Source organism: Folsomia candida, unplaced genomic scaffold (assembly GCF_002217175.1).
Source record: "Folsomia candida strain VU population unplaced genomic scaffold, ASM221717v1 Fcan01_Sc021, whole genome shotgun sequence".
NCBI classification, from domain to species: Eukaryota; Metazoa; Arthropoda; class Collembola; order Entomobryomorpha; family Isotomidae; genus Folsomia; species Folsomia candida.
The window spans coordinates 1024314-1046488 of NW_019091213.1; the positions used below are offsets into that span (position 1 = coordinate 1024314).

Below are 22175 nucleotides of genomic sequence, written 5' to 3' on the forward strand. Positions count from 1 at the left end.
TAAAAATACTAAAAATTTCAGAAAGTTGAGTTTGATGTTGGAGATAAGAGAACAACTATCTGGGAGTATAATGGTGAAAGAAATTTCAAAATCGGAGTAAAATTGGATTTTTGGGGTCAATTTAAGTGAGTGAAAGCTGGAGTGAAAGCGGTTTTTGGGCACCTTTGAGTGGGTGTGGCGTGCGTAAATGTGGCCATGGCATCAAACCACTTCAGGGTTCTTGTTCATTCCTGGGACACTACAACATATCCAAAGGGCATCGAGATCCGAGAGTTGATAGTACACAACCTCCCCTCCTGAGATATAACGCACCCTCAGAATTTCCAAACATAGATGTTTACATTATCTACTTCCAAATAAATTTTCTCTCAGTTCAAAAATGCATTTATGATTTGAGAATTACAAAAACTGAGTGAGGAATTCCGACTTTCTACCCCGTGAGCAAATTGTAAAAATGTACAGATGAATGATGATGAGTAATGCAACTGGTATGACGTATGCATCTCTGACGATATCGAAATCAATATTTCATGACTTTTTAAGGAGTAAAAATTCATCAATCGTCAATCCAAACTTTGAAACATAACAAAATCTGCTATATGTAGTATGTAAATATGTAGTTATGCTAAAAACATCAACATAGTGCAATTGTACATTAAGCCAGTTCAATCAGTATGCATATGATTTTTTACAACAGCGTCCGTATTTTAATAATTTACGATTGGCAGAGACGACATATTACAAATGATGCGTGCTAAAATGCAATGCATTACCATCATCAGTCTGTAGTTTTTATACCCCATTGATGAAATTGATGGATCGGAGATATTTCTTAGTTATCGCCTCCCTTTGCATCAGGTCAAATATCAATTCTCCAGTAATTTTGAATTTATGTATAAGTTCGCAATAAAAAATCAGTATTGAACTTGTCTTATTTAACATGATAATATTAAGGATTTTAGATGCGCCACTAGCACTACCGGCGTATATGTTCCGAGCTTTTCGCAATTAAAACTCTCCATACCACTGACACTGTCACTGACATGCTTAACAAAAATGTGCCTTTACTTACACGTTTACACACAAAGTTGGACGAACTGATGTTTTGTCCTAGTAGAACTAAAATTCCACGCCTGTGGTTTTGCAGCTTTAATTTTAATTTAACCCTGAATTTTAAGATGCTACATATATTATTAACTTCAAAGTTAAATGCAGCGAATAAACGGTAAAAATTAGCTGTTTTCCTTGAGGTTGTCAGAAGAGAACTGATGCATGCGGTCAGCGATGAGACAACTTTTGGAAAACTTGACTATTTAGCCAACCAGCCAACCCTTTCGCGTGTATTTATTTACTATATTGCAGTATCTTGTGTGTGTATGTAGATCTTGGATGGGCATACTTTGCCATAGAAGATGATGATGAGGACCAGAATAAATTTGTGATTAAAATGTCATGTAATAAGTGTATAGGTATGTATGGATTGGTATTTATTTAGTTGTGACTGTGATTGTGTAGGTATATAGCAGTATACGTAATTTAGGGACAAATTATGCTTTTCGCAATTAGATGCAATAAAGTCCTTGTATTTTGCCTGCATATATCAGAGTATTGTCATCGCAGTGTGACATAAATTATTGTGTCGATAGTACACAAACAATGTTGTCTTTTGCTTTAATCTTAAGTGGAGCAAAACTTATCTCGACGCTGATGTCCGTGACTGGGAAACGGTACCATTTTATTTTATTTTATTGAAGACTCGTATTAATCTGCAAGATGCAAGTTGCATTTCTAATCAAAACAATCAAATCTACGGGCATGAACAGGACAACGAAATGGATAAAATCTGCTTGTTGAATGACCATAATTGTCGTAGGGTTGGTAAATATTAATGTAAGGACCTTAATCCAAGTAATGTAATAATAATTCGACACACAAATTTATGACAAAAAGCATAAGTAATTGTCTCATGTCGGTTGCATTATATTCTGACTAATAGACGAAGAAAATTACTCTGTATAACAATGAAATGACGAATAATGGTGACGATGGGCGATATGTTGTACGATTATATGAAGTATTTAGAGTGGTGCTTTAAAGGAGTGCATGAGCATAACTTGACTTAACTTGACATCAAGTCTTGTACATAAAACATACTTTGTTCGCAAAATGACGATGAGACGCTAATTTCCACTTAACCAACGCAGCATTACTTCATCATTGGCTCACAATTCCTCTTCTGCATGCACGCTTACGTTGCTGTTCGTCGATGGAAAATTATAAATTGCGAGTAAATATGATGAGTCACTGATTGAATTTCACGATCATTCTCAAGTTGTCGTTGTTTTCACAAATATTTCAATACTAAAGTGTGAACTTTAGTACTTCCTATTTACACTTGAACACGGTCGTAAAAAACCTGCACGAATCCGAAAGGTGAGTCAAAAAGGTTGGGTTTCTTGAGATTGTGCCTTAATTAAGCTATAATTCACTAGAGTCGACAGTAGTCAAATGTGGAACAGGAACTTAATGGTGAGACATGATCTCAACATTAAAAGGTGACGCATTATTTGAGCACCGATATTTAAGCGTTACGACGTCATATGTCACGGTCACATTGGACGTGTCGAATAAATTTGCAGCGTAATATTTATCAGTCGGGATTACGACCACGAGACTGACGGCCCAATAAGAAATCTGGAACTGAAAGGAAGGATGATTTCATGAGGAGGGTGAACTTACGACTGTTGTTCTTGGACGGGGTTTAACACCGAGATGAGATTTTCACATCCAGCAGCAGAAGCCTGAGATGGATAGACAAAGCCAGATGAGAATTTCTGGTTAGGGAGACCAATGCTATTATGTTATGTACATACACACAACAATGCAGTCTCAGTCTTAAAACAGCCATGGGGTTGGTTTTTTGTAGTTTAGGTAGTTAAGGTCATTGTGGTTTAGTGTACATATGAACAGAAAATAAATGACACGCTGTCTTGCTAAGGCGTCAGTTCTTAGAGCCAAGAGACTTAAAAGCCTTTGACCAGTTTACTTAAATACACGCCAAGTCTCATTCTGATCGATGATTCCAATAGTATTGATATAGTTCCAGCAATAATACTTTCATTTCACTCGGTGATGAAGCAGATCAACCAGAAGAGACGTACATACGTCAGCATTGATAGGAGGATCCATCTATTCAGACCGAGAGGATGAAACAGGTTTGTCCATTATGCAGCTTTTATACTCACGAAAATAGCCCATTTCATCAATTGACAAAAGTCGCCATTCCTGAATCCTGTTCACTAATCAATCAATAAAATATGCATAACGTAATTTTGTATATGATAATGCTATGTTGGTGCATATTTTATCTACGATTACGTTATTTTGGGGATCGGGAGAAGAGAAAAGTTTTGAAATTGTATACTTCGTGCATACGACGGATATGTAAAGACGGATGATGAGAGGCAAGTGAAGGTCCACAACTTCAAGGATCCCCCACCAGCACCACTTGACTCGTTCATGCATGCATCGGCTAGTTGCCCTTTCATTGCCTTTCAAGGAATAATTTTCATGGAAATTGGGTTTACTTAGTGCCCACTAAGAAAGCTGACATGGAACAAGTCTCACTTTCATGAGTTAAGTCCCCTGCATGACATCCTGACAAACAGGGATGCATTATCGGCTTAACGAGATGTACACGTGTGGAGGAGCGATGTTATCCCTCCCAAACGAGTGATTATCATCGTCCTTTTTTGTAATCTAAGAAGTCCTTTAGTTTAAGAAAAGACCGAATTGAATATGGTTTACCAAAAATCCCGGAACGTTTTGTACCTTCTCTTCTCTTCAAGAGTGGATTAAGAACTATTCAATATTTTAAATGTCTCAATTCATGGAAATTATTTTAGAAACCGAAGCTAGGATTGTCTAAGAAGCAGAGCCATGTTCTGTCAATAAATCACACGGTGGTATGTAACGAGTTTTTGTTCCACAAAATTCCATTAGCATGATTTGGTTTCTGGGTATTTATGGTCCATTTAAGACCACCAGACATCCCACCATGGTGCACCGCTCGACAGTCGACTGCTTGTTAGAAGAAGGCAAGTTATTTGACTTGTGAACTTGTCCTCTTTTAAACTTTTGAGTAAATGTTCGACTCAAAATTAGTCGAAATATAGAAGCATTTTAATCTGAGAATAACCGATCTAAATTTGATGTAGTGAAATAATATGGAATAAATTAAGGTTGTATTTTGAATTTATTTTATACATGTCAAGATTCGAATGTAATTTATACCATTGACCATATGTATACTCATAATAACATGTAAAAAGTCTCGATACTTGCTTTCCGTGATTGCTACATAATACTCTCTACATATTTTGTTTCTTAATTATCACAAGTACGACTAAGCTAACCCACAAACGAAGTGGAATACGGCGAAACTAGTAATATAAAATGAACCTTATCAATAACTTGGTATTAAAAACAAACAAATTTACAAAAAATATCATTATGTGCTTATATTCACAAAGGCCTTCTTCTCTTTGATCGTGCTGCTTTTTCTATTTCGAATTGGCGTACATCAGCTCGTTGTAAGAACTCTTGTTTATCAATAAATCTGTAAATTAATACGAAGTGATATTAATAGTAAGTTAAACCTTAAATTATTAACCAGTGCAATATATAAATATATAAACAAACACGAAAATACGACGGACTTACCCATTCTTGCTGCGATTGTGAATTGACATCTCTTCATGAATATTTTGATCTTGTTTATATGCTTCCCAGTCCAGCTTTGATTTTTCCAATGTTCCAATTTTCTTCTTTTTAGCTTGCAGAGCATTTAGAACATTTGACAATCCCTCCTTAGCACTGACTCCTTTTCCACCCCCCAACCCTATATCTGAGGGATTCCCACTAAGGAAACTAACTCTATATTTCTTTGTCCGTTTCGGTGTATCGCCCTCTTCCGAATTTCCACTTTCAGATCCATTGTTAGATTCTGTATTTGCCGTCGTGGTTCCATTTAATGATGTTGAAACACCTTTATGCTTCGTATGTTGTTCAATTTTAACTTTCTCCTGCACTTGTACCCGTTCTCCAGCAAAATCATACACTTTTGTAACGATTTTCTCGGTTGGAGTTTTAAACCCAGTTTCTTTCTCCTGTCGTCTTTTGGCTTGAGTAGTTTCAACATCCGTAAGAAAATCTGTTAACATAAGATGAAAATCCAAAATTAAAATAATAACCCAATCAAACTAGCGTTTTTGTGTTTCATCAATCTTAATACCTTCCCAAAGTCTATCCGTACGTTCCTTTTCCATCAGCTCCCTTCGCGCTTTCGTTTCCGGATCCTCAGTCTCGATTTCTTCTGGATTTTCTTCCAAATCTTTTTCACTAACGATAAAATCTTGGTCGTCGGAGTCGTCCTCAGTTTCATCATCATCTTCTCCTTTGCGGCGGCGTTGGCGCTTTGTTCTTTGCTTTCCACCAGCAGATTTTTTCTTCCTTTTGCGGCTCTCATCACTCTTGGCTTCAGGATCACCATCTTCTTCTTCCTCACTTACAACTATACAATGATAGTTGAATAAATAAATAAGTTGCACATACGGCAAAATTAGAATGCGGTAGATAAGAATGAGATATAAATGCATTAAATAACACCCATTACCTTCACTAGGTTGAGCTCCTGGTATATAGTCCTCATCTTCAGACTCTGAGTTTAAAGCGTTTTCTTCGTCTGGCTCCATGATGTAATTTTAATTCAACTTTTAAATTCTGCATAATAAAGTCATGATTCATGAATTATCAAAATCAAAACAAAACATGGGTTAAATAGGATACGCAAATTTCAATGCAGCTATGCTTTAAATTGGAGGACTCACCTTATTCTAAGAATATCCCGATAAAATGTAAACTTAACGGTGGGTATCTATTTTGAGAAATATAAATTTACAAATTCCACACGTTTCACGATTGCAAGTTCATGGCTTGAGTTGGTGTTGAGTGATTTGAGAATTCCCGGAGTGAGGCGGTGAGCACGCCTCCTTTGACACAACTCACAACCAACCACTCCGCAACCTCCAGCTCTCGCTCGGCCGGCTCCTCTCCAGCATTTTTTGACAGGTATACAGCTTCAATTAATTTTATATTTAACAATTAACTATTTAGGTCTCAATTTCAAGGGTTCTGATCTGTTAAAACCCCTTCTTGAATGTGCGCTTCTTGACTGGTCTTTTACCTTTGTAGAATATTCATACACACTGAAGAGATAGGAAAAGGTCGGACTGACCCAAGGAAAAATCTAAATATGGGACGACTACTTCGCCCAGGACTCCTCCTCCTGGCGGCCGTCGTCGGTCTGGCCGTGGCCCAGGTCCGTGTAGAAGAACTGACGATTCTCTCAGTGGACAGGACGGTGGATGTTTCAAGCCAAGTGGTGCTCATTTCTAACAAGATAAAGTTGGAAAATACGAATGCGGCTTCGACCAAAGTATTTTTGTTCACTGTGGAACCCGTGCTTAAAGCGCACCTCTCATTTATCGGCGCATCGACGAACAATGGAAAGACTGGTAGGTGACGTAGCCCATAGTGCATGAATTTTAGGCTATTTGTTTAAGTTCGGCTTATGTCCAAGCCAAGATACGTCTCTGTGTTGCTTTCTCACGATGTCGCGATGAAAAGTGTCGAAAGAGACGGAGATTAATTTGAATATGCCTATCATATTGTGTCTACTTTAATAATAAAGTAGATTTAAATGACATGGAATTCGTACAACAAATACATACAAACACGAGATACAATGAAATTTGAAATATGCAAGTGTTTGATTAGTTTCATTGAACTTGGTTTAATTTGCAGGTCTGAAAACCTCTATTGTTCAAATCCCTGGTAATACCGAAGCCTTAGCGTACAAGATAGAGCTTGCGACTGAACTGGCCAAGGGGAAAACCGTTGATTTGGAAGTCGAGCAAGTTTTCACTCAACATCTTGTCCCTTTCCCATCTGAAATCACACAAAAGGAGAAGCAACTGGTGAAATTTGTTGGAAATCATTATGTGTACTCTCCATACACAGTCAAAAAACAGTCTACGAAGGTCACCTTGTCGTCGAGAAATATTGAAAGCTTTTCGAAACTAAAGCCGTATTCACAGTCGGATAACATCATCAGTTTCGGCCCGTATGAAAATATCGTCCCATATTCACAGAGTGAACTAATCGCCCATTATGAAAACAATAGTCCTTTCCTGACCATCACAAAGTTGGACCGTTTGATTGAGGTGTCACATTGGGGAAATGTCGCTGTTGAAGAGAAAATCGAAATTGTCCATACAGGGGCGAAATTAAAGGTAAACAAAAACTTTTCCAAAAATGAATTTGTGTGTGATACATACGTACTATAATTATGATATATTGTGAAATGTGATTGTTTTGATAGCAAATTTTTTAAAATTATTTTAGGGATCATTCTCACGATTTGATTATCAACGAGAAGCAAATTCGGGGATTAATTCAATCAAAGCTTTCAAGACAATTTTACCCGCATCTGCCAAGGATGTGTACTACAGAGATGACATTGGAAATATTTCCACTTCTAACATGTGGTCGAAACATGATTCAGGTTCATATTTTATTAATTGATAAATACAACAAAAGTGATCATAAGAATTTCATTGTATGAATTTGTCGAATGTTTTCAGTTGAACTTACTCTTCGTCCAAGATTTCCACTCTTTGGAGGATGGAAGACAAGATACGTTTTAGGCTACAATGTTCCTTCATACGAATATTTATTTGCTGAAGGATCCAACTATGCCTTGAAAATGAGGCTCTTGGACCACGTATTCGACTCCATGGTTGTTGAAGACTTGTCTGTCAAGATTATTCTCCCTGAAGGAGCCAGCAACATCAAGTTTAGGCCACCCTACCCAGTGAAAGAACTTGCCAGATCTCTGCACTACACGTACCTTGATGTCATTGGTCGTCCTGTTATCACCGTGTTGAGCAGCAATCTTGTTGAAAATCATATTCAGGATTTTACTGTAGAGTACACGTTTCCAAAGGTAAAGAACATCCATTCATTGCCAAACATTATCCATTGTTTTGCTAGTCTGGCAACGGGAATAACTAAATCATATATTTATTTATTGTGTAGGTTTACATGCTCCGAGAACCTTTGCTCATTGTTGCAGCTTTTTTGATACTGTTCTTAACTGTGATCATCTACGTTCGTCTTGATTTTTCCATTTCTTCGTCCAAACCAGGAAAAGGGCCAACTGGAAATGAAGTTGTTGTTGAAAATGTACTCCGGAAACATGGCAAACGAGCTCAGATTTATGAAAACTTTGACAGCCAACTGGTCAAACTGAAGAATAATAAGGATAGTGGTTCATTCCAATCTGCTTTAAAAAATATGCAGACTGAACATAAAACTGAGACCCAGGCCATCAATGATATTGCTAGCAAACATCGAAGCGAGGCCCCCGAATTATTTGAAACGTAAGAAAGAGACTGGCAATTTTCACTAATATTATTGTTTGCCATACTATCTCTTCACATGCCTTTATTTTTGTTGTTGATTTTTGTACAGTATCACCGAACTGCAAAGACAAGATCGTGGATTCTGGGAAATTTACATAACTTATTCTCAAACCGTCGAGAAGTTTGCAACTGGAAAGATGCCGAGACAACAGTTTTCGGAACAAGAAGCTCAATTTATTCGTAAACGGGACGAATTCGCTGAGAAAATTAATCAAATTATTAAGAATTTGTAATTAATAGTTTGGTAATTATCTGAAAAACTTACCAAATATCAGTCATTGCGGTTAAAACTATTACATACATACCTTCATGTAGTTATCTTGTCGAATTCTTGTATTGTTTTTGCAGCTTCTGTGCTGTTGGTTAATATTTTTCAACTTTCGTGAAAATGTATTGTTCTATCTAGTTGATACGAAGTGATAGCAAAGTGCTTAGCATATTTTAATTGTATGCTACAACTACAAAAAACATTCTTGTAAGCTGTGTGTGAAAGGAGGATTGTTAAAAATAAAGCACATGATTTGTTACTTTTATCATCTGTTTCGCTTTTAATTCTTTACTAGTTTTAGTAAATCTCATCACAGTTCATAAAAATAAACTCATAAATATATATATATATATGTAGTTAATTATGGATTGCATTGCATTTAGACGACACAATATATCGGTCGTTCGTTGTTAATGATGAAAAACGGCACAATAGAAATAGAATAAAGTTGGGGTAGAATTATATCATTGTGTGCAACATATTTTCCTGAGGGCACCAAATGACTGACTAAAATAACTATGAACAATGGAATTGCGGCTTCAATCAACGTTCAAAACACAAGGCATTTCATGAATAGGAAATAAGACACGGTAATACCGATATGTACACCGAAACAGTTTCACAAGTTTTGGCCCTGACTTGGCTTTGGCTTCGGAGTGGAAGAAATAAGTGATTTAAGATAGTCTGCGACATGTGGGTGTTTGTACTTGAGAGCAATTTGGTAAGGCGTGTTCCCATCCCTGTTGGTCAATGAGACATCCGATCCAGCATGCAGTAAGGTTCTGATAACATCCAAATGTCCAAACATCGCCGCACCGTGCAACGCACTTTCACCATTCTGCAAAATTATGTAAATTCTAAAATCGGCCCAAAATGGAAATAAACATTTACTATACCGGTAAAAAGCCCAATTTTGGTTTGTACGGTAATAACACTCTCACAACATCTCGAAATCCCTTATGAGCTGCTTTGAACAAAGGAGAAGCTCCATCCTGGAAGCATATTTAGTACAAATTGAAATATACGTCACGTATGTAATATAAACTTGAAACTTGTTTCAAGTCATGTCTCTGTGAGTTTATACATTTCTTAATGCATCAACAAAAGCTCCTTTTTCCAACAAACTTGAACACACAGTGGCATGTCCCATTTGACCTAGTTTCAATAAATTAATATATACTTATAAACTTAAGAAAGTGCATACGATTTAATAATTAGTTTTACGTACACGAAATCCACAATGGCGTTGCACCATCTATTCTCCGGATATCGACAATGGCTCCTTTACTCAGCAGGAGCCTAGTGATTGTGCAGTGGCCGTTTTGGGCTGCGACGAAGAGTGGCGTGGCTCTGTCCTTCATCGGATGGTTCGGATCAGCCCCCAGTGCAAGAAGCTCTCGAACCATCATGTCGTGTCCTTCCTGGCATGCAACGAAGAGTGGCGTTCCCCCGTCCTGCAGAATATTCACACAAGTGGCACTTTTAATTCAGTTTACACATTTAAATAAGTAGAGTTTTTACTCTACGTAGTCCAATTTTATGACAATCTCAATTTGACCAAGAAGCATAACTCGTTAATTTTTAGTGGAAAAATTACTAACACAATTTGGTTGATCCAACTCTGCCCCATATTTGAGGAGCAGTCTCAATGTGTCAATATCCCCGTTTTGAGCTGCCAGGAAGAGTGGAGATGTTCGTGTCTGATCAGAGTGGAAAAATGAGACGTTCTCGGTTACGTTACCACCTTGAGACATGCCAATCCATAATAATTCCTACCTCAAACCGCTTCGCATTCGGATCAGCATTTTGTTCTAGCAATTCCTGAACACAGTTGTAGTTACACCCCGCGACGGCAAACATGAGAGGCGTGGTACCATCCTGCAATTCAAAAAGTGTCATTTGCCTGCTCATTTCAAAAAGGAGGACATATGTAAGAATGAACAAAATATAAATTAGAATTAGCCACCTCAAAAAAGCCAACTTTTGTAACTAAATCTTTAGTACTTAACTCAAAAGAGAGGTATGGAACAAATGGACTATGGATTGTCCCATCTATGCAAGCATAATAACTAATTATGTCAACTCACATTATCTCGACAGTCCACGTGAACCCGTCCGGAATTCAAGAGGTGATTAATAATGTCAGAATCTCCCCGAATTGCAGCACGATGTAGTTTTATATCCCAAGGCGTTTCTCTCTATAAAAAGATGTGCAAAATTGCATATACAAATAGACGTTAGAAATTCTGCCGAAAGAAACTTTCAGCATGAGACACTGAACAAAATTGAAAAACTGAAGGAACAGCGCTTATCACAAATTGTGCATAATAACGATGATACTCTAGTTTAAATAGTTATGGTAGAAAAAAATGAGGAAATGTTGGGAGTACAAAGGTCTGTGCTGTGAGGGTGGTGTTTACCTTAAAAGACATCTCTTATACAATACTGCTACAGAAGAATAAGGCCAACTTTTTTACCACCCAAATCCCGAACTTTGTATCGATCCGTTCCCACATTTAGTATATACCAACCAGATCTTGAAACAGGATGTGTGTATGCAGCAACTGCAGGGCTTTTAAATTCTGCGTGTCTTTCAACACAGAAAATTTGGCCAATTTCACGTCCTGTAAACAACCAAATTGAGATTAAATTTCATTTACGACAAGTTACAGTACAGTCGTGAATGTAGAACTTAATTATCACACACAAAGAAAATCGTGGAGTATGCACGCGTTTATGATTTATTCTATTCCTGTAAACAACAGCACATGGCGTGGCATGCAAATGCAATTTTCCGAATTCGTGAGTTGTTCAGGAAAGCACGTTTAGCCTAATTTTTATTCGCAAATTATTTACCTCGATTTAATATGAGACGATGGGCTATTTTATTACGTGGAAGAAGGACCACAGCAGAAATGTGCAACAGTTTTTTTTGAGTTACCTCAATCTGTCGGATGCCAAGCGACTAACTAATAAATTCAAGTGATTGGATAATGACATGAATTTTATAAAGGCTCTTGAAGAATAATAATATAGCACAAACTGCAAGGAGAATAAAGTAAATGCGATAAAAATCACATGAAATTTCAACAAACGGGACTTTAAACACATATGTACACGAATGAACTATGTTCGTACATGAGCTTATGTATTGTTGCTTCTGAAGTCAACAGCAGCTTATTCGAAACTAAATAAATATGTGAGATGATCTGAAGAAACAAGAAATTGATAGTAACTCAATTCACATTAATATTATTTGTTGGTGTATTACTTTAATAATAAAATTAACACAAATTGGTTGAAAAGTTAGGTAATTGTAAAAAAACACGGTGAAATGTGTTCAACAAGTAATCAAGTAATTTGTAAAAATGGTTGCATGTCTCACAACAGCAAATATGTACATACCTGCGCATGGCTTCAATAACATGTTATCAACGCTTCAATAAATCCTCATCCCGATACTTCGTCGGCAAAAGATTACCATTAAACCACACTATCTTATCAGCCATATGTACATAATATGCAGTGTATACGTGTACAGTGAAACTTTTGCAATCCTTTAATCAAACTAATTGTAAATGAGGCTGGATTTAAACAGGCAGTAGAAATCGTCGTCGATATAAAAATGAAGTTTCGCGTGTATGAAACATTTATCGGTCGGTTGAATGAAAGAATGTTATCGTGAAAAAGCGAATTTTCTAAAAACAGGAAATTATTAAGCGTTATCACTTCAGCAAAGGAAGGAATAATCAACTTGGATTATCATTAAGTAGCACAATCAAAAGATGAATGAGTTTAATTCGAGATTGAAATGTCAAAAAAAACTTGAGAAATTCTAATGAGCACTTTACATGCGATGGTGATTTGTATACATATATTATTGCATTCGTATGTGTAATGTGTCTGATATTTGGCTATATAAGCTTCCTCGTTGTGTAGTATCATCCCGTAAATGTAGCAATTTCATATGCTTGTGTGTTCAGTATTATATTAATCCTGGAAATCAATCAACAGGAAATCATAACGAGGAAATGGAAGAGAAAGCCTAACTAAAATTCCAGCTAAATAATTCTTCTCCGACTTTTCATACCACGTCTTTATGACAGGAAGTTGAGTGACTCCCAAGCAGCGACCTTGCACTCTAATTATGAGTTCTTGGAACAGGATCAATTGCAAAATGGGACAACGTGAGTCGTCGGTTTGGCTGAAAAGTTATTCCACCACAAATATAAAATTGTGCATTGGCATCATCAACATTTGTTTTGCTTCCATTGAAGCGGATGAGACTATTTGTTTTAGTTTGCGTAATCTGAAAATGTATGATGCTCTTCACTTCATTCAGCAGTGTCTGTAATTGTCTTGCCAAGGTCTCATTTACATATGCATACAGCCACAAATATTGCAGAGGCGTTGAGAGAGAATAGTTTTAGAACAGCTTCGATTATTATTGTCCTTGCCAAACGAGAGAAAGTTGCATATAATATACTAAATTATAACGTTTCTTTATGTATATGCGAATAGTGGCTCATTAAACCGCAGAGATAATTATTATGACATTTATAGTGTAAATTGTTATTAGAAGAAAGCACACCTTAATGATAGGTCGAATGAATTAAATGCTAATAAATATACACTAATTTTGCATTGTATCTAGATTGATCACCAGTTAAAAACATACAATACCATTCATTCAGAAATTTGATGATGACAGATCTGCCTAGTGCACATATTCAAAACAGGAAACATGAAGTGCAGGGGAGCACAGTTAAATAGATATTCTTAATCAATCCAATTAGAAAGCCATTGTTGTAAATGTGTTTAAGGATGAACCGAGTCATTCATTGTCATTGTTGTATGTATGATCATGTCACATGTATGCGAATCATTAAATAATTAATTATCCAAGATTTACAAGACACCAAACAGACTCCGCTGTAATGTGGAGAGTGAGTGGTACTTGCTGCAACTGAAGTCATGTGTCAGGAAATTTAATAAGTAAAATAAAAATAAAACTGTCCACAAAAACCAATTAAGACTTTATTCACATCCGGCTCACGAGTAAGAAAAGACGAGTACGTGTATGCACACCTATCTAGCAAAGAAATAAATTATATGTAAATGTCAAATTACTGCCCTCCCTCCTAAAGCGAACTTTCTTCCTAACTCTCCTAATTGCAATAATTGCATCATCTTGGGCTGACGACAAGTGAGCGACAATTTTTATTTACATCGTAAAAAGAATGAACAAGTTTTTATGGAGCAAAGAGACAAAGAGACAACTCGCCTATTAACTGCGTACAAACATAGCATAGTAGAATCTTAAACAAAACTTTCCAAAGACAAAAAACAAAAAAACAAGCTTCTCTGCTGGCTGTCAAGAAAAGAATGAATGGCTTTGCTCCCTATTATGCAATCAGATTTTTGAAGCGTATCAAAATATTATGATGAGATTTATTTCAACATCCCGAAACTATTTCTTACCTTTCTGATGGTTGGATTTTGTGGATATTGGGAACGGATATTCGTCAAAATTGACCACTGCCACTAATGAATGAACCACTAATGAACCACAAGAAATTTTGCAAGATTCAGTAGAAAAACCAGGAGCACAATTTTCCAATAATAAATAGGTGTATACCTATGACTTATTCAAATAAAATAGACACGTATCGTGAGGTCGAGAGGTGGTAATTGGTAGTAATTAAGCCTCTATAGCAGGAGAGCGAATGAATGTTTTTCAGACCACGTGGTTACGATGCTCATTAGACGATGAGATGTAGGCACTTATCACGATAAGCTTATCATTCTGCCCAATGGAACTATGATGCTTCAATCGGACTACAACTACGGACGCCTGACTGAAACTGACTGATTGTTGAACTATACAGATCTGCCAGGACTGCCTGTGTGAAGCGCAAAGCTACTGGGTTAGTAGTAATGTCGTTATGTGAACTACATGTTTCCTCTTTTGCAAAACTGAAATAAACTTTGCGTGGATAAAGAGTAGGCTAAACTGCATGAAGCCAGCAAGTTGTGTGCTTCGAAAAGCAATGATTAGATCCACTCGGTTTCTTTTGCTCTACTGAATTGCACACATTCGCGTTTTATGGGTTGACTCCTGCATACTTATGTTTAGAGAGGAACACGAGTTAAAAAGGTAAATTTGTTCACATCAAGCTATATCCACTACTCACTATGTACGTCTACATTTATTTGCACCAGCATTGCTCACCGAATGTCTGTGACGCCAAGTTGAAGGCTTCTGCAGTACAGAAATATTACTACTAAAAGGATGTCTCACGCCAACATTGAGCATTTTGCATGCTCATTGCTTATGATTAACTGTCACTTAAATGTTAAAAGTGTTGGTACATAGTTTATTGAACGATTTCAAGTGCAAGTCCAATCAAACTTTTTATTTGTTGGTGTACATTACTATGTAATCATTCGTCATGAATTCGTTTTTTTGTGGTTTTTCTTTACTCTGCAACAACAGATGCATCCATTTAAATAATCTCACCTCCAATCTAAATTGCATGCACTTCCTTCAGAACGTACCATTTAGAGCTTATAATACTTGAGCATTCATAATAGTTAGTCATTCACTCAGTTTTCGAAATGTATTGTTTGTTGGATGCGAATCACTGCCCAGTGGCATCAGTGGTACCAAAGCTGGCCCGTTATTCCCGAAAGGTTCAACACTTCAACGATATACATAGTCGGATATAATAATACACACCAACCAATCCACCACCACGAATATCCTGAAGATTAGTGTTTTTTACTATTTTAAACCATTTTCGCCTCGCATTACTGCATATTGCGTGTAATGCTGCTTAAATAGAAGGTAAAGGTAAACTCGGAATATGAGACAAGAGGTGGAGGAAGAGAGTGTTTAAATACGAAACATGTTCTACATACTTCAATGCGCAAAATAAGCCAACAGAATAATACGGATGCTCAGTTATATTTAATATTAATTATGATGTAAGGAACACGCGCACAAGTGAATCCTAATATAGAAATCCACTAAATGATCCTTCTTGGCGTATTCTAATGATTTGCAGATTTAATTTGCTTCTATTGCACGAACAAATATTGTTTGATTAACACTTATACAAAAACTGAATAGTTAATGAGATTGCGAAACAAGAAATCTAATAAGCATCAACGGTATTGAATGTATATCTAGAATATTATGAGAAATGATGCAGTAAAATAAATAAATCACATGTAATGGCATAATTTATAGGAGGTGTAATTTTGAATTGTTGCAAAGTTAATTAGATTTAAGGTGTATATGGCATTGTATGTGCATTATGAAGTAATACTAGAAGCGTAATGACAGATTGTTGATGGGAACTCGCATAATCTTTATAATACAGAGCAAATGACCATAGTATAATTGACGAATGACGAGAATCCTAAACTAACAATTACATAAGATATTTTGTGAAGGTTACATAACGAGACCCTCACTGACCACCATATTGCATTTTCAACAAAACTATCCAACACTGGTCACTTCTTCCAGAGATGCCCGACCGAACTATCGGATGTAACATGAACATGAACGAGAAATTAGTAGAAATCCACAAATATTATGGAAGTTTAAATCTTAACATAGATGCTGAATAACACAAATTTCATCAGGCCTTGGTTTGTTTCGCAGTCGAATTTATTTCCGCTCTGCTTCATATTACAGTTTTTGTAAAATTAAAAATTCCTGAAACAAATACAAAATTGAGTTAGTTATACTCAGAAGTACAAAATTTATAGAGGTTAAAGGAATTAATAAATACATTGAAACTTACTTCGCCAGCAGTCCGTCTTTTTTCGCCAACCTGTTGATACAATCATCGGACTCGCCCTGCAAGATTCATAGTTAATTTTACATATTTAAAGTCACAACGTACAATACCATACAAATTCCTCACCATTCGTCGAATATCCCCACAGATCGCATAGGTCTTTGAAGTATCCAACATCCTGCCGGTAGTTTCGTCCACATCTGCTAAATTGATCTGGATGGAGGCATGATCCTTTGCGTGGATGATACGATTACTAGCCGTACTGCAAATCACAATAGATCAGTAATCAATTAAAGTGCATAATCAATTGTTTCGCCTCTCTAGAGCATCATTAATTTACTTTGAAGTTCTATAAGTAAATTTACCACCATCAATTCACTTATTCCACTAATTTAAAAACAGTGCAAAGTGTAATGCGGTGTGTAGCAATTTGAGACATATAATAAAACTCGCTCGAAATCGTCACTTTATGATAAAGTCTTTATCCCTACATCAATTATCAATATCTAATTTTAGCTTACCATTTTCGAGGAACGTAGAGATCAACAAATTCTCCAGCGTCGTTCTGCATATTTTCTTCTTTTTTTGAAAATTTGTAAGAAGGTTTTTCAATTGACGAGTTTATCAGTGAAACACCGCACAGACAGGGAACGAGTAGAACACACGGTTAGGTTTGAAGTGGCCGCCCTGCGTGAAATCTCGTATCACTTCACCTCACAATTCGCCATCTGCTCAACTTGAGAGAAAATTTGCAGTTTCTCGCAACAGAGAGCTCTCGCACCCATTGACGTCTGCACCATTTCTGGGCACCTTCAACGCCAACGTCAGCCATAAGACGCCCTGATTTTCAAGGACCCTGATCAGCATATCATCATACATTCGTTGGATCCCAAAATTTAGAAGAACATTGCACGAGAAAATGTGTGAATGATCCGAGAATATTTGCGAATATTGTGTGGTCGTAATGTCGTCAACAAATAATGTACCAGCCCAAGAGCACGTAAAAGATCATGATGATGTTAGTGGGGGGCATGAATTGATTTTTACTAAAAACTAACGTTTAAATCGTGTAATGCACAATATCTAATAGAATGTTTTTGCAAAGCTTTACTTAATTTAGTAATTCCAATTACTCGACAACGATGTGTGGCACAGTTTTGGCGTGCTCCGTAAAGAACATTTATTCACAGAATCGTTTTGCTCTGGCTGAGATGCAGTTTTTGCAAAAGAATGATTCTTTAAGAATCCACACGTTTGCACAGAGTGTGTAAAGGGCAGCAGCAACCAGCCGTAGCCTTCAGCTTTCCTTTATTATTCAAAGTAAGCATGTGTGTACTGTACTAGTTATAGTTAGTAACATTTCTAACTCATAATAAATCGGGTATTATTATATTTTTGTCATTTGTTTTGTCATTTGCCCATTCTTCTATTATCCAGCAGTTGGTTTAGAGAAGCACGAGTAATTAAGGGTTACTAAATTGTGATATTCAACCAGAAATTCTATTATTCAAAGTTTATCAAGGCTTCAATTCAAGATTATAACTTTATTAAGTAGAGTAAAAGTTGCACAAGTCGAGACAAGAAACCCCAGGGAAAAAAGTAAGTCTATAAATTATTCATAATCTATTTTGAAAAGAGGAAGTTGAATTTTGCAATTTCTTTGTATCGCGTATTTGTGGTCGTGGGAAATTGTGGTATATTTGGCTAATTACTCATTCATGCTATGACGAATTTTTAGTGGGGGTGGGGTTATAAATTAAGAGCTAGTAGCTATTAATTAAATTCATTTTAATTATTAATATTAACTATATAGGCTTTTTGATGTTAGAGTGAATAGTAAAACAATTTATATAATTAGTTATAGAAAAAAACAATTACAAAGTTAAGCACATTCGTTCGCACTAGTGTACGGAAGACGAATTTATACCGAATAGACAGGAAAGGAAACTTTTGTTTTAAGCATTTTATAGCAACCTTGAGAGTTATGAATGAATTTGAATTATCACAATTTTATTAACAATTCAACTGAGCTCGGAGTTACGCAATTCTCGTTTACCGTCACCTCTGAATTTATGCAATTCGAGTACAATACGATAGTGTTGGTGTTGGTAAGGCAATTGTCATGTCATCTTTCCACTGGTCTTTTGGATTTATCATAATTTTCATGATTTCCAAGCCCACTTTCTACGTGTCATCTACTTATTGTTAGTAGTAAAATTCAAATCTGGATAATATGATCCCTAAATGGTTTGCTCGCTTTTAGAAACTCAAAATTTATGCTGTTGTTTAAAATATATATCTGTCTAATCAGACCTGTCTTATTTTAAATGTTCTAGGGGTAAGACACACGTAGTGATCATCAGAACTGTTATTGATGAGGACGCCAAGGACAGGAGCACATAACTCCACTGCTGGAGACTCTTCCTCGACGCCTTCACCTTCGCCTTCCACGGCTGCTGCGGAAGAAGTGCAGACAACTCGAGAAGAAAGTAGCAGCAGCGCCAGTGCAGCACGACCTCATCGACGTCATCGCCACCACGCGGGTCACCATCAACAGAGATATCACTTCAACAACTTGGAGGCCGGGATGCCTGTGAATATTTGGGGGATTGATCGTCGCGATGTTTGGAGAACATGTTTTTGCTTCCATGTTCGTACAGTCACCATTTTTATTGGTGTTTGTCATTTGGTAATAAAGCAAACATAAAAATAAATAAAAAATACTTTATGAAGTTAAAGTGATTAATTATTTGTATTTCTTAGATGCTGTACATTTTGTATTTGTCCTTCCTTGCTGCCATGTTCATGTATGATGCCGGCAATGATAGTAGAATTGGCAAACCAATCAGCCCAGATCAAATGCTTCCAACACCGGTCAGCGTCAGCAATAACGATATTAAGCAATTCAGCGATCCATACGATGTAAGTGTAACGGTTTCAATTTTAAACATATAGCGTTGTATTTAATATTTATAAAGTAAAAGCAGATGGATTTGCGTATAAATAATATTGTTTTTTTACAACTAATTTTACTATTATGCAGTTATCGCCCAAATCGGATTCACTTACAATTGACCAAACCGATAATCCGCGAGCCAGATTAGACCCTTTGAACATGGTTATGGATCGCAAAGCAAATTCTCGTAAGATTTGTTATTGATTTTTGATATGTAAATTAGGCAAGCAGCTTATTTTTTATGATTATCGTTGCAGAAGTTGTTCTTCTCACGGTCTGCAACATGTTGATAACTCTCCTTATGGTTTATGGTGCTGTACGTGGTAAACCATCCTACCTCATGCCATTCTTTGTTTTACGGGTCTTTGATTTTTGCATATTTTGGTAAGTGATGTTAGGTATATACGTAGTGTTCAAATCAATTGATGATGATGTGTAGGCTGACATACTAATTGTATTTCTCTGATTTGCAGTTTAACTATGGTGGGATATTTCTCGTATTTACCAAATGTGACGGATAGGTAACAAACTTGTGACATTATTATACAAATTCTTCCTCGAAAACTGCCAATACTTGTAAAATGTTAAAATTTAATTTTTTACGTACAGCATTTCCCATGCTCATTGGATCCCAAATCGAGATGCACTCGGTAGGTAGTCATAAATTAATGACAGTGTCTGTCTAATGCCTAATAAGCAGCTTTCACTTCAACTCGACTAATGATAGAATGACTTTAGTTCAAAAAACATATATAGACTATTATAGACACATGAAGACTAGAGACAAGGAGTTCAAATTTCCTATTTAAAAATGAATTAAATATTATGATAATATTTATATTACTTATATTTTAATAGTGGAAATGGATCCCCAGCTCTTGTCTCTCCTTGCTTTGGTGACCATTGTTATGTTTATTGCTGCGAAGGCATACATCATCGGGGTTGTCTGGAACGTAAGTTTTTTGTAAATAAGAATAGCAAATAAAAATAATGTGATACATAAATTGCAAACTATTATATTTTTAATAAAAATGACTCATTGTTGCGTCTTTTGTTTCTTCTAGTGCTACAAGTATCTGATGTTACGAAACTCAGTTATCCGTACTGTCATTGCTTACAGGTAACAATGATAAAAGATTAATTAATGCGCTTCAATTGATTGATAAGCTAATTACAGAAGAAATTATATCACATGCGTGTATGTACATTTCTAGGCATGATGATCCTACTAATCTAATGGGACTGCAGCAAAATCTTTTGCCGGATCTCCCTGATTATGATACAGCCGTGAATGATCCGCGATATGCAAAGGTAGTAAACCATCATTATTATTATGAGGTATTGCTACTTCCTAGATGAGAAAAACTCATAGATTATCTCATTTGTTTTTTGTATCGCACAAAATAATAGAAGCCTCCCATGGATGCCAACGCTGCTAGTTCTACGTCAACAAATGTCAATAATAACGGAAATGTTGTCGTTAGTGGTGCTGCTTCATCAGTTGTAGTTCCTCCACCTCCATACAGTGTTGCAGTCGCGGCGGAACCATTGACCTTTAACTTCCAAGTACCTTCTGAACAACAGCCGTCACATACCCACCAAATGCAGGATCAATCACAACTAATTGAATCCCCAAGTACTCAGACCCATCAGGATAACTCAGAAAATGATTTAGGAGTTGATACACCTGAATCATCAATAATAGCAAGAACGGCACCACATGCTGAACCTCTCACAACAACAACGATCCAAATAATTGAAGTAGCCCCTGCACCTTCTTCTGGGGGTGGCAACAATTAAAATCAACTCAATTGCTTGTTTAAACACTTGCATTTCATTATTCAAAATCCTTATCCAAAATCGACAAACCTGTCAGTCCTGCAATGAAGACCTCCACCTTCAATATTATGCACTTGACTTGTTTAAGAATACACTATAGAAATAAATATCAAAAACTTATAATAAGACCACCCTCGAGTCTGCATAACAGTTTAAACTTTGATAAATGTATGCGCTAATTATATAGTACAGAGAGAAACTTGCCGTGTATTATCTCGAGATTTATTTATAAATAACGTTATTGCGCTAAAAGTTAAAAATAATTTATCGTCCATCGGAAGAGTTGACTGAATGCGAATTGACATGCAATTTCTGAGGAGGTATTATAGTAGATTGTGTTGTGATTGGCTCACTGTGAAGTTCACTCGTTCAAAACATTAGACTTTTTTTAATTTTAAGCAGCCACGAATGTTTGTCGTATATAAACTTATATAAACAATATGTGAATAGTTCACAGTTAATAAAATAGGGAAAAAGTTAATGTAGCACGTAAATAAGAGCTGTGAGTGAACTGAATAAAACGGCACCATAGTACGTTGGCACCGACTAAAAATGTTCCGTGCAAAGTAGCCAGGGTCGATGTATGGAAGCAAAGAGGACATTATCGAAATGTGTAAGTGTAGTCATCCCTATACAAATATGTCCATTTACTATTTTAATGGAGAGAAGTCATTATAAACTAATTAATTATGACTCAAATATGCTAGAAATAATAATAAAACAAATGCGTGTACCAACATGAAGCATTATTTTACAAA

The 22175-nt window shown here is 36.3% G+C and overlaps 5 protein-coding genes and 1 long non-coding RNA gene across 12 annotated transcripts; 3 read left to right on the forward strand and 3 right to left on the reverse strand.

The window, feature by feature from the left end:
* The first annotated feature begins 2575 nt into the window (after positions 1-2575).
* LOC118438433 lies at positions 2576-4466 on the forward strand. Its single transcript, XR_004836791.1, has 2 exons — positions 2576-3215; positions 3906-4466. It is a non-coding gene; the product is annotated as an uncharacterized LOC118438433 (long non-coding RNA).
* On the reverse strand, positions 4237-6031 carry LOC110858622 (craniofacial development protein 1). The gene is made up of 5 exons (XM_022107447.2): positions 5889-6031; positions 5675-5781; positions 5294-5572; positions 4723-5212; positions 4237-4618 (listed from the first exon to the last, which is right to left on the reverse strand). Exons 2-5 carry the CDS (start codon positions 5751-5753, stop codon positions 4525-4527), a joined length of 942 nt encoding a protein of 313 aa, XP_021963139.1. The 5' UTR covers positions 5754-5781; positions 5889-6031; the 3' UTR covers positions 4237-4524.
* LOC110858348 (dolichyl-diphosphooligosaccharide--protein glycosyltransferase subunit 1) lies at positions 6000-9076 on the forward strand. Its single transcript, XM_022107085.2, has 7 exons — positions 6000-6129; positions 6253-6575; positions 6865-7352; positions 7465-7624; positions 7704-8065; positions 8158-8501; positions 8593-9076. The coding sequence occupies exons 2-7, from the start codon at positions 6314-6316 to the stop codon at positions 8774-8776; spliced, it is 1800 nt and encodes a 599-aa protein (XP_021962777.1). The 5' UTR covers positions 6000-6129; positions 6253-6313; the 3' UTR covers positions 8777-9076.
* LOC110858349 (ankyrin repeat domain-containing protein 29) lies at positions 9068-14868 on the reverse strand. 5 transcript variants are annotated; one of them, XM_022107086.2, is made up of 10 exons: positions 14450-14868; positions 14293-14370; positions 11232-11435; positions 10899-11009; positions 10588-10689; positions 10413-10511; positions 10040-10265; positions 9896-9966; positions 9708-9803; positions 9068-9649 (listed from the first exon to the last, which is right to left on the reverse strand). In XM_022107086.2, the coding sequence occupies exons 3-10, from the start codon at positions 11241-11243 to the stop codon at positions 9431-9433; spliced, it is 936 nt and encodes a 311-aa protein (XP_021962778.1). In that variant the 5' UTR covers positions 11244-11435; positions 14293-14370; positions 14450-14868; the 3' UTR covers positions 9068-9430. The 5 variants fall into 5 exon arrangements, with proteins under 5 accessions (XP_021962778.1, XP_021962779.1, XP_035714593.1 ...); XM_022107087.2 differs by having other exon boundaries at positions 14293-14868; XM_035858700.1 differs by lacking the exons at positions 14293-14370; positions 14450-14868 and adding an exon at positions 12083-12103.
* A 1599-nt stretch (positions 14869-16467) lies between these two features.
* On the reverse strand, positions 16468-17304 carry LOC110858431 (40S ribosomal protein S21). The gene is made up of 4 exons (XM_022107212.2): positions 17144-17304; positions 16749-16884; positions 16626-16681; positions 16468-16537 (listed from the first exon to the last, which is right to left on the reverse strand). The coding sequence occupies exons 1-4, from the start codon at positions 17191-17193 to the stop codon at positions 16528-16530; spliced, it is 252 nt and encodes an 83-aa protein (XP_021962904.1). The 5' UTR covers positions 17194-17304; the 3' UTR covers positions 16468-16527.
* Positions 17305-17741: 437 nt separating this feature from the next.
* Positions 17742-22160, forward strand: LOC110858355 (tetraspanning orphan receptor). 3 transcript variants are annotated; one of them, XM_022107100.2, is made up of 11 exons: positions 17742-17942; positions 18959-19311; positions 19386-19544; positions 19666-19765; positions 19836-19962; positions 20052-20099; positions 20188-20228; positions 20437-20531; positions 20643-20698; positions 20793-20889; positions 20989-22160. In XM_022107100.2, exons 2-11 carry the CDS (start codon positions 18997-18999, stop codon positions 21376-21378), a joined length of 1428 nt encoding a protein of 475 aa, XP_021962792.1. In that variant the 5' UTR covers positions 17742-17942; positions 18959-18996; the 3' UTR covers positions 21379-22160. The 3 variants fall into 3 exon arrangements, with proteins under 3 accessions (XP_021962792.1, XP_021962791.1, XP_021962793.1); XM_022107099.2 differs by lacking the exon at positions 17742-17942 and adding an exon at positions 17949-18221; XM_022107101.2 differs by lacking the exon at positions 17742-17942 and adding an exon at positions 18851-18869.
* The last annotated feature ends 15 nt before the right edge of the window (positions 22161-22175 follow it).

Excerpts from the sequence above, each read along its gene's own strand:
- LOC110858355 (XM_022107100.2), top strand. The coding sequence starts at position 18,997 with ATGAGGACGCCAAGGACAGGAGCACATAACTCCACTGCTGGAGACTCT. Across the intron at positions 19,963-20,051 it reads TTTGATTTTTGCATATTTTG|TTTAACTATGGTGGGATATT; the intron begins GTAAGTGATGTT and ends TCTGATTTGCAG. Across the intron at positions 20,532-20,642 it reads TCATCGGGGTTGTCTGGAAC|TGCTACAAGTATCTGATGTT; the intron begins GTAAGTTTTTTG and ends TGTTTCTTCTAG.
- LOC110858622 (XM_022107447.2), bottom strand. The coding sequence starts at position 5,753 with ATGGAGCCAGACGAAGAAAACGCTTTAAACTCAGAGTCTGAAGATGAG. Across the intron at positions 5,573-5,674 it reads AGGAGCTCAACCTAGTGAAG|TTGTAAGTGAGGAAGAAGAA; the intron begins GTAATGGGTGTT and ends ATCATTGTATAG. Across the intron at positions 5,213-5,293 it reads TACGGATAGACTTTGGGAAG|ATTTTCTTACGGATGTTGAA; the intron begins GTATTAAGATTG and ends TTATGTTAACAG.
- LOC110858431 (XM_022107212.2), bottom strand. The coding sequence starts at position 17,193 with ATGCAGAACGACGCTGGAGAATTTGTTGATCTCTACGTTCCTCGAAAA. Across the intron at positions 16,885-17,143 it reads CTCTACGTTCCTCGAAAATG|TACGGCTAGTAATCGTATCA; the intron begins GTAAGCTAAAAT and ends TGTGATTTGCAG. Across the intron at positions 16,682-16,748 it reads GTGGGGATATTCGACGAATG|GGCGAGTCCGATGATTGTAT; the intron begins GTGAGGAATTTG and ends TGAATCTTGCAG.
- LOC110858349 (XM_022107086.2), bottom strand. Across the intron at positions 10,266-10,412 it reads AGTTGGATCAACCAAATTGT|GACGGGGGAACGCCACTCTT; the intron begins GTTAGTAATTTT and ends AATATTCTGCAG. Across the intron at positions 9,967-10,039 it reads AACGCCATTGTGGATTTCGT|GTCAAATGGGACATGCCACT; the intron begins GTACGTAAAACT and ends TATTGAAACTAG.
- LOC110858348 (XM_022107085.2), top strand. The coding sequence starts at position 6,314 with ATGGGACGACTACTTCGCCCAGGACTCCTCCTCCTGGCGGCCGTCGTC. Across the intron at positions 8,066-8,157 it reads TAGAGTACACGTTTCCAAAG|GTTTACATGCTCCGAGAACC; the intron begins GTAAAGAACATC and ends TTTATTGTGTAG. Across the intron at positions 8,502-8,592 it reads GCCCCCGAATTATTTGAAAC|TATCACCGAACTGCAAAGAC; the intron begins GTAAGAAAGAGA and ends ATTTTTGTACAG.